The 10,879-nt window shown below is 41.0% G+C and overlaps 1 protein-coding gene across 2 annotated transcripts; it reads right to left on the reverse strand.

The window, feature by feature from the left end:
* Window positions 1-1,273: 1,273 nt before the first annotated feature.
* fax (failed axon connections) lies at window positions 1,274-10,716 on the reverse strand. 2 transcript variants are annotated; one of them, XM_020958066.2, is made up of 5 exons: window positions 9,895-10,716; window positions 5,686-6,024; window positions 4,141-4,484; window positions 3,971-4,073; window positions 1,274-3,818 (listed from the first exon to the last, which is right to left on the reverse strand). In XM_020958066.2, the coding sequence occupies exons 1-5, from the start codon at window positions 10,330-10,332 to the stop codon at window positions 3,765-3,767; spliced, it is 1,278 nt and encodes a 425-aa protein (XP_020813725.2). In that variant the 5' UTR covers window positions 10,333-10,716; the 3' UTR covers window positions 1,274-3,764. The 2 variants fall into 2 exon arrangements, with proteins under 2 accessions (XP_020813725.2, XP_020813727.2); XM_020958068.2 differs by having other exon boundaries at window positions 4,141-4,475; window positions 9,895-10,695.
* Between the last annotated feature and the right edge of the window lie 163 nt (window positions 10,717-10,879).

Below are 10,879 nucleotides of genomic sequence, written 5' to 3' on the forward strand. Positions count from 1 at the left end.
AACATATTTTTGATTTTAAATATTGTTTAGTAATAATAGTAGTGTTATACCCTAAAGGTTATATAGTATTTCTTATATAGTGTCTAAATCAAACTCTAATTTAAAACATCATGATCTCTTAGATTATCAATACTTTCCCTCCACTAAAGTGTGTATTACAATACCTGCAATACCTAATGCCTTGACTGCAGCTGTAACTTGACGGATTTTAGATGGATCGAAACGATATCACACTTACCTTTTATTTTTTACGACCCCTGCACGCTTGGCGTAATAAATTCCGTTTGCCATATTCGCATGATTTGCTCTGATTGGAATTCGTCTTCAATAAATTGCCAGAAATGTCGCTGACAGAGACACACACCGACTTAAGGGGCGGCCTCTGAATGGGCCTAATAGTTCCAATATATATTCTACCGATGTGTTTTAATTGATTAGTTTGAGGGGCTTAGAAGCCTAGAAGCCCCCTGCCATGTTGTTTGATGTTTGATGGCTTCGAAGCGTTCGAATCGAACACCAAATTAAATGTTGATTAGACAAAACTTCCCGCCGAACTCCAGGGAAATGAGCGAGGGCGGTAAATTTATTGGCCTAGGTCAAATATCGATTATCGCCCCGTCACTCTACGGTGTATATAATATATTGGGTCAGATTGGATTGAATGTCAATTTGATTGGCATATCTGGGTGCAAATAAAAAAATATATATATAAAGAGAGGAAGGAAGGCCCCCTTTTCTGGTCTCCAATGTGACCTTGAGCTGTGGCAGAGGGAGAAAGTTCAGTGCTGTGTTTACTTCATTTCGCCGGCGAACGCCGAGTCTCTAATTGAATTGCTGAGCTTTGGTTAACTCCTTAACTGAGATCAATTATAATTGGAAAAAATCATATCAATTAAAAGTGGCCCAAAACTGATTCATCAACGACTGATTGTTGACCACAAAAACAGTGACCACACAAAATAATTTGGGTGCCAGCTCCACCTCCTCCTCCCCCTTCTTCTCTTTGGCGGTTGCTATCGGGGAAATATATTGCCGAGGGCTACTATGACTGTTTAGATATGAATAAGCAAACTTGAATTAGAGCTATCAGGGGTGTACGTCCAAAGATAACTCGGGTGTCATAATTAAATTTTTCCCGTTGTCTTCCATAGCCCTGTAGCCTCTGCATTCGCGGCGTAAGCACCCCGGCTTAAAGTAGGACCGATGCGACTGTCTTTATCGGGACAGTGCGAGGGAGCCGCCGTCGTAAATCAGTTGGTCTCACATCGGGGGCTTTTGTTTTGTTTTTGTTTTTGTTTTTATTAAGAAGCATATTTATTATATATAAGATGTATGTAATACAATAATTTTTCTTTCTGTCGGGGTTGCGCGCTTTTCTGCCTTTTTTACGCTTTTTTTTATGGGTTTCGGTTTTCATTCGGTTTATCGTTTTCGTTTTTTTGTTTTCTTTGCTTTATCCATTTTATATAATCATATAAAACACTGAGCTACAATACAAATATTGTGATAAAAACTTACAACATAACCTTTAATACATAAAAATACTTGCGTAGTCTACAAATCGTATCGTTATAGAGAGATTTTCATCTGCTTTCTTCCCTTCCTTGGATCGATCGATCGGTCGCCCGCTCTCCTCTCTTCTCCTGCTTCTCTTCTTGTTCTTCTCATTTTTTTTTTTGCTGTGGGTTGACCTTCTCCTAAATTTGTTTTCACTGCTTCTGTCGCGCCTCAATGGGTTCTGTATTTGTTTTCGTTTCTTTATTTCTCATTTTATTTCTTAGTTGTGTGAGTTTTACCCTATTTAAAGATTTCATTCATTCTCCAACTGTGGCTACTGATGATTCCTTCGTTCTTTTTTTTTATTTTTTTATGAGAAGTTAACAAACAAAAAAAAAAAGTAGGAGGAAAACAATAAACACCGAGGAATCCGTGTGTGAAAAGGGAGGAGGCCGACTGGATGTAAGGACGAAAGTGAGTTAGGAGAAAGAGCGAAAGGTGACCTCCCCGCAGTGAATTCTTCTTTCAGTTCTTCCGTTTCTGCTTTTTCCCCATGGATGCTTTTTGTTGTGTTTTCTATGAGTTGTTGATCGTTTTTTTTTTGCGTTTGTTTTTGTTGTCTGCAGCGTTTTTAATTACAGTAGAAATTATGTTTATATTTATATATATATTTGCATAATCAATATCATTAAAAATAAATCGTATAAAAACACAGAAGACAGTTGACAAAAATAAATGAGGCGTACATAATATAATTTTGTTCAGTGGACGTACCAAAAAATGGGGAATTTACAAAAAATAGTTACAAATTCGTATAAAAATATTACAAATAATTTTGTTCGTATCTTGTATCTTTCGTATGTGTTGCCGAGTATTTTTAAGATTCATTTTTGGTTCGAATGCATTTGATTGTTTATTTTGTGTGTTGAAACATCGATAAAGCTCCTGAGCATCTCATACGAAAAGAATGATTTTAGTAGCAAAAAAATCATAATACACAGTACACAATTACAATAATATTTATATAGAAATAATATATATAATATAATAGAAGAGCCAACATACATAGTTCTTATGTTTTGTTTCGTTTGTTATTTTATACACATCTTTATGCATAATGGGGGGGGCGCGTATATAAGTTTTATGTTTATAATTATAAGTAATAAATTTTATCCGCTTTTTGTTTAATTATTTGCACACGAGAATCAAAAATTACTATTTGCAATCATATATATATAAAAAATAAACTTAATTGCCGTCATTCCGTTATATCATTCCTATACCATTCCCATTGCATGCCATCCCTACTACACCGTCATCACTGTATATATCATATCATATCATATCGTATCCTCCTATATATAGCGTACTGGCTGCGGATCCTTTTTCGTTACTTTAAGCTTAATCAATTTTGGAAGAGTAAACAATACCATCGAGTTTGCAATTGTTGCTGCATATGCTATATGTGTGTGTGTGTGTGAGTGAGTGTGGGTGTGTTTTGTGAGTGTGGATGAGTGTGTATTATATAGATCGCGATTTGAATGAAAACTAATGATTAATGCGTATTGTATGCTGTTCTCAACACCTTCCTTTCCTGTCCTTGCCATCCTTCCTAAATCGCTGGCTTCACTCTTCTTTTTTTACTCACATTTTCTCACTTTCTTTGTTTTTTCTTTCTTTATTCGAGTACTTTAACTAATTTTTTATAATTTCTCCCCGTTACTCTTCGCATTCATCTTTATCTTCTTAATATTTATACGTATAAACTTTTATAATTTTATACTAAATGGTTTTTACGGTTTTTTTTTGCGTTTTTTGTTGAATTTTTTTCTTGTTGTTTGTTTTTTGTTTCTTGTTCTTGTAATACAAACGTCGTCGTGTATATATATAAAAAAAGATGTCCAAAGTTTTACGTTACGTTATTGTATATACTTTTTTGTTTTGTTTCTTTTTGTTTTTTGTTTCTCATTACTTAGTGGATCGTTTCTTTTTGCTGATGGTTTTTGTTTTTTTGCCTGCTTTTGCTTTACACAGTTGTCCTAGGTTTTTGTAAATGTTTGTTTTTTGTTTTTTCGAGTGGTTTTCTGATGTCTGAATGCTTATATATGAGAGCGCAGCGCCTAGCTATATAGGGCCTTACTATATAGTATAGTACTACATATGTATATATATATAATGTGTGTGTATGTGGGGTGTTGCTTTCTTGTGTTCTCTCGATCCATACACATATATACTAGATATATGTACGCATATAACTAACGGCGAATTTACTTTGTTTCCTCCTTCTCTTTGTTCTCCTCGGTCGACTCCTTCTCGTTCGACTGCAAAGTGTAAGAGAAATGGGTTACAATTTTATGTAATTGGGAATGTATAGGTTCTTAGAGGGTCTTTCTTCTTTGAATTAAGTTTGAATAGTAGTAAGCTATTTTTTTTTCTTTCCTAAATAGAAAGATCATCTAGGCCAAAGACTTACCTTGTCCTTCTCCAACTCCTTCTCGATCTTGTCGCCTTCGGTACCCTCCTGTTCGTTTGATTTCTCCTGCTCGCCGCCTTCCTTGCCCTCCTTGGTCTCGGGTCTGAAAAAGTGAATTCAATTCAAATTAGAAAACAATCTGTAATATAATAGTCCTCTCGAGTACTTACTCTGGCTTGGGAATGTGCGCGTTGAGGTCCAGCTTCGTGCAGATCTCATCCCAATCGGGGAAGCACTTGTCCTTCATGCGCGAAACGTGGCCAATCAAGTTGGGGCACTTCTCGGTCATGTAGTCGCGCAGCGGATACGCAATGTCCTTGGACAGATAGTGGAGCTGCGAAAGCACGGCAAAGGCCACCACATCCAGGGTGGTGGGCTCATCGCCAAAGAAGAATGGCTTGCAGTCGAGCATCTCGCTGAGCACCTTCAGATCGTTCTTGCCGAATTCCTCGATCTCCTCGGCGCTGTGGACGCCAATGCCGTGCGCCTTCAGCTTCTTTGTGCCCTGGAACCACTTTTTGTGTTCAATAGTTGTTCGTTTGCCGTACAGCAGAGTTTACGGATGATGATGATGGGGGTTACAAGGGATGCACAAGCATACGTTACGGGTGGTTGTTTTTGGAGTGCGAGTTATTTTTTGTTTGTTTGTTTGGGGATTCGAGGGGAGGGCAATACGCATTACACAGTTAGATGTTCAAAACCAAAGGAGTATGCAAAAAAAGAACGAAAAAGAAAAAAGAGAAAAACCATGCAAGAGTTAGTGATAAAATAACTATTTGTTTCCCGTTTGGGTTCTCATTGTTTTTGTTTCGTTATACGGATGCTTGGGTTTCTTTTTAAATTTATTTTTTGTTATGTGAGAACCGATATCGTGACATAAACAAATCTAACCCATAAAGGGATCGATCGACTGTTTATGCCACGACTTTTCGGAGTAAACCATGTGCGGGGGGATGGCTGGGTTGGTGTTTAGTTTTTAGTTCTGTTACTGCTAGGTAGGTGCAATATAATATGCCACCGATTGCTTCTTAAGCGTAAGTTAGCGCTCGAGTACATTTGTTTATTTACACTACCCATCCATCCCCGCCTCATCAGCCAGGCAGCTCAAAGGAAGCCTCTCCAGTTTTGGATTACAATTGAAATCTAAACAAAGTGCGGATATCTTCAGTTTTAGGAACTGGCTGGAGAGGTTGAGCGAGCTGCTGGCACAACGGAATGTAACTAGATCAACACTACTTGAGCTACATTTACGTTTTCAAACTAAATATTGTTTCCATTGGTCTTCCGGTTTTCACTTTCACATCTGTTTTGAATTCATTTCCAGTGGATTCTCCTTCCGAAACTATTTAGGTTTAAGCTAGTATTATTTTGTACCATTTCCATTAGTTTATCTTTGTATTATTTCTAATATTAATAATGAACGATAGTTTATATTAAATAAAAAATGCACATCGATAAGTAATCAAAGGGAAAATTACCTAAAGGAAGGTTTTTAGGGATCATATTAGGTAAAATGACACAAAATAGTTATCTTTAAATCTATAAGAACGAATTGTGGTTAACAAGTTACAGATACTTAAAACCATTCTAAAGGTTATTTACAAATATGACCAAAAGTATGCAATGTAGCTTCTAAATTCTAATCAAAAATCATACAGAGAAAGTGAAACCCGGGGAGATCATGAATGAATGATTCCTCCAACTCATCCAGTTACCTTGCGACCGAACGTTATCTTAAAGAAGAAGTTCAGAATGGAGTTGGGCAGCCGCAGGCCGAGGGCATGCTGCAAGTTGACCTTGTATCCCTTGAGCACATTATCCGGATACTTGGCGCGCCAGTAGAAGATAATCCAGATGAGATGATTCTCCAGCATGGCAATCGTGGCGTACGACACATTCCTCTGCTCGGCGGTGAGTCCCGAGTCCAGATTCTTTTCATACTTGGACGACAGCTCCTTGATAATAATGGCCGAGTCGGCGATCTCCTCGCCATTTAGCTCGATGAACGGCAGCTGACCCTTCTTGGAGCGGAAACGCATCTTATGATCAACATTCTGCAAGAAACGGGGGCAAGAACATAAGAGTATACATTATTTTCCGTTGCGTTGAGGATGAGTAATTGTGCGTGGAATGTGGCATGTGGAATGTGGTGTGGGAGTGGGGGTTGTTTACTCCACCCTTTTCATTTTATCTGGGAGGGCAGCAGGCCGAGTCATGCAGTGAGAAAAATGATTAATACAACTGGTCATCACGGCGGCACTTCCTGCTCCCCATTATCTTTTAGTTAGGCCTTCGTTTTATGAATAAAAACATTGGATTTGTAAATAAATATGGGGCATCCCAGATATACTGAACATGGATAATTATTTACATTTCTTATTTTTAATTAAGAATAGAGAATTAATAAAAATAAAGATAGCAAGACTGTACGGTTTTATCTCTGACAGATTTACATGTATGAATAACTCCATCTAAGATGAAACAACATCCTTATCGAAATTGTTTCTACATAAATAAAGGAGAGCATTTCCACCGAAAATTCAAACAATAAAATCACTGCTAATGGAAGGTCCTTGAAGGATGCTTGTAAATTGGAATGTCCATATGGAAACCCTTATAATTACTGTTGATTTCCTTTTTTCTCTCTGTGACTAATGTGAGAATGTAGTTCATCTCCCCGGTAAAAAATTCCGGACACTAGATGGCGCTCATGACATACATATAGCCGGCATATTGCGTACGTGTGTATCTGTGAGCGCGTATTTGGGTATTTCCTATGTATGCCAAGCAGATGCTGAAAAACCAACCACTCACAACCCGAAAAGCTAGCTGTACCTCCCAGGAACCCAAAAACCCAAAACCCAGGCTCGAAAACCAAACACAGAAAACAGAAAACCCACCCAAAAAACCAACACCCCTAAAACGCACACAAACGCAACGAGCGGGCGCATGGACACAGCGGGAGGGAAACTGTGTTCCAATTGCCCGCTATTTGAACATTTTGACATATTCCAATGCCTTCCAGTGTGTACACACGTCCGCACGGGTCATTTGAACCGTTACCGTTATGGACTCGTTTGACAGTTATAGGCGGCGGTGTCCGGTTTTAACATTTTCGTTTTCAGCTTGGCTGCACAAATCTACATAATAATTTCTAATTAGAAATTGCTGCCATAACAAAAAAGCTAGCCGTTGGCATATTTTATGCTTTCGCGCCCTCTGCCGAAAAGGGAGAGGCAGGGTGTGGTTGCTCGCACTCACAGAGAGAGAGAGGAGCAGTGGAGTGAAGTGCAGAGAGAGAGAGCCAGAACAGGGAGAGAAAGAGCCGTATACAGAGAGATTTTTGCCTTCCAGCAGCATCGCTGCGAAAAGGGTGGAGTCCGTCTCGCATTTTTCAATTCCAATGATCCACAAAAAAGGCAGCCTGTCTGCTGCCTCTTCTTCTTTCCACTCCTCTGCTTCGTCTTCGTCTTCTTCTTCTTCTGCCTACGCCAACGCACATAACGGTTGCTGTCGGCAAAGAAGAAGATGAAGCAGAAGCCTCGCCGCCATACAATGCAAATATTTATTTTTTTATTAAATCATTATGCCAATTAAGGCGGCGCGCATAATGGACCTTTACTTAATGGCACCCCTCAATTTTCGTGCAGTGTAAAAAGTCAAGCAAGAAGCAATGCAATTATGCAGCTCATACATTTGCATGCATACGTGTGTTTGTGTGTGTATCCACACCCTTGTACCAAAATCCCAAAGAGAGTAAATGAGCAAGCGAGAGATGTAGAGAGAGCTGGAACTAAAGAATTGCAGTCGAGTGAGCAACAACAAAGGCCGTTCACTGTGTTGTTTTAATGCAAATATGCGGTTTATTAATTAAAACAAAAGCAACAACAACAAAAAGAACTCCACTTCCTCCCATGCACTCACACATATAAGCGAGCGTACGAACGCACACACCAACATTCGCACACGTACAGTTGCAGCTAAAGGAAGCAGTGTTGCCAGATCTTAGGCAGTACTTAATATTTTAAAGCTGGCAATATTGCCAAATGAAATGGCGCGCCAGCATTTCCCATTTGAATATTAATAAGATTTTTGAGTGGCGTATGTGTAAGTAATGTGCATATGGCAAGGAAAAAAGTTGTATTAATTGCACAATCTACAATATGCGTCGCGACACCCAGGAATTCCAGCAATGCGGGCCACCGCCTCAAAAGCGAAACTGATGCATAGCTGCTGCTACTGCAGTTGTTGTTATTGTTGTGCCTGCTTCAGTTGCTGCTGTTGTTGTATTTGTTAATGGGTGTGAACAAAATATGCATTGGTTTATCATCAATAAAAAAACAACTTCTGCTCTTGTTTACACTGATGAATGTGTACACAAAAGCGAAGGAGAAAAATGCTGCAGCGGGGGGCAAACACAGAAAAAAAAATGCAAGGGGGCCGGGTCGGAGCAAACTGGCTTAGTCAGTTGCATACAATATTCACAGTCACCCTCCCTTTTCAATGATTAATGCCAAGCAGCGGCAGCAACAACAACAAACACAATGATAACCAGAAATGTCAAAGGTCCGCAAGTTTGTTGAACTCTTTTTTATGTTTTTCCTCTGTTATTTCTCCAATTTCAGGGTGTCTTGTTATCAGTGGAAATGAATGTGAAATGAAAATGGAAAGTAATTTCCAGCTGCGGGCCATTTGATGGACTGTCAATCATAATTGCTTCACTTCTTTTCGGCTTCTTTCTTGCCTGGAATGCAACATATGGCAAAAGATGGGGGAGAAAGAGCGGGAGAAGGCGCTGCGCTCACTTATCAGTTCTCCGGCATCTGGAAAGGCATCAATTAACATTCCTCCGGGGGCTCGTTTTTCATTAACCAATGTAATTAATAAGATTAAACAACAATTGCGTCTCTACGTTTTGTGCGGGTGACCGCACCCATTTCTCCCCTGCCCCTTCGACTATTCAAGTTTTTCCTCGACGCCACTGTTTGTGTGCGCGCCTATAAAAATATGAAAAATATGCAAACCGCATCGCGCGCTTTAAACAGACAGAAAAAAACACAACTCAAGAAGAAATAAAAAGCGAAAAGCTAAAATGGAAGGCACCCAATGGAAGTCGTTGACAGTTGTTTCCCTCCTTTCCCCCGCCCCCAACTACTTCCACACTCTATTACAGCTACTTAACGGACTGGCAGATAAGCAGAGAGGACAAGGAGAAGTAGGAGAAGAGAGGGACGGGGACAGCTATTTCTGAGTCCGTCTTAAACTGCATCAATTTCTATTAAAAGCAATTACAAGCAGCAGGCAGGCTGCAGCAGCAAGAAGTCGAAGGAAAAGTGAAATAAAAAACAGTGCAGCAACAAAAGACAAAGAGCAGACACAAGACTCTGGCAGAGCGAGCGAGAGAGGGAGCCAGAGCCGGAGCTAGTGCTAAGCGAGAGCGAGACAAAAGGAGAGAGTCGGCAAGTGCAAAATTTGAAGCACGACTTCGTTTTTGCAAGGGGGAGGGGATGTGGTTTGGGGAAACAGAGAGTGGAGCATAAAGCAGCGACGCGACGTCGGCGTCGGCGCACACACAAATTTTATGTATACGCTGTTTTACACACACAGGACCAGGCTACAGGTTCACACACACACACAAAGGCGGTGGCGGCGGCGGGACGGGCCGAGAGTAAGAGAGAGCGCTAAATGTATCCCTTTTTCAGTTACGGGCAGGGCAGGTCACACATGCACACGCAGTACACGTACAGGCAGGCTTAGCACACACCATGATGGCGGCGCTCTCTCTATCGCTCTCTCTTACTCTCCTACAGGAGTTGGGAAAAAATCTGTACCGCAAAAATGCGAGAAAAATCTGGGATACTTTTCGGGTTCTTAGGGTTTCCTAGGGTTTTTTCGTTAATTAGTGGCTTTAATCTAGCACCCACCTCGTATTTCAGGCCCACGAGACGTAGCCAGGTCTCCACCTTGAGGCAGTAGGGCGACAGCGAGGGCAGCAGCGGGGTGCGCGAGAACTGGTACAGATAGATGATGTCCTTCTCGAAGTTGGTCTTGTGCACATTAAACTTCTGGGCGGGCGGGGCATCCGTTTTAGCTGCCGCTACCGGTGCAGCGGCCGCCGCCGCCTCATCCTTCTTTGCATCGCCATCGGCAGCTGCATTCTCCGGCTTTCCATCCTCCTTCTTGTCCTCCGCATCACCGCCCTCTTTCTTTTCAGCCGGGGCGGCTGCTGCGGGGGCGGCTGCAGCGGCAGCGTCGCCAGCGGGAGCGGCTGGCTTTTCCGCCTGCTCGGTGGAGGCGCTCTCTGTTGCCGCTGCCACTGCGGGCGTTTCCTCGGCGGGTATTTGGGCCACTTCGCTTGCCATTTTTATGATTTGATTCTCGCTTTTATCTCGATCTTGGGTTTTTCTTAATTAGAGCTGCGCTTTGCTTTCTTCTGCTTCACACTTTTCCTGGCACACGCACACACAAGCACACGCGGAGAGATAGAGTGAGACGGGTAGCAATAGCAACCACCACTGCGCTGGTTTTCGGTTTTCGGTTTCAGCTAAAATGCACACATGCAGGATCTTGTCGGTTGTAAGAGCCGCCAACACCGGAAAATTTGAAAATTTTTAAACGAATCCGTGGCTCCGCACAAAATATTTTGTTCGAATTTTTTTTCGAAATGGCCGCTTGCACTCGTATTTATAGGTTTGTTCGCGAGCCGAAGAGAGCCGAAGACTGCCGAAGAGTGACGAGAGAGCGAACAGTGCTTCCCGCTTAGCTAGTTTCCCGCTAGAGTAACATAAGGGCCGTTGCCAAATTGCGTATACATTTTGGCTAAAAATAAAATATTTTTATGTTTTCAACTACTTTCTATTTAGTTTCTATATTCTTATCATTTAAAATAGTAAAACTAATTATATTTTT

Source organism: Drosophila serrata, unplaced genomic scaffold, assembly GCF_035046125.1.
Source record: "Drosophila serrata isolate PLE 108 unplaced genomic scaffold, ASM3504612v1 contig_217, whole genome shotgun sequence".
Lineage (NCBI taxonomy): Eukaryota > Metazoa > Arthropoda > Insecta > Diptera > Drosophilidae > Drosophila > Drosophila serrata.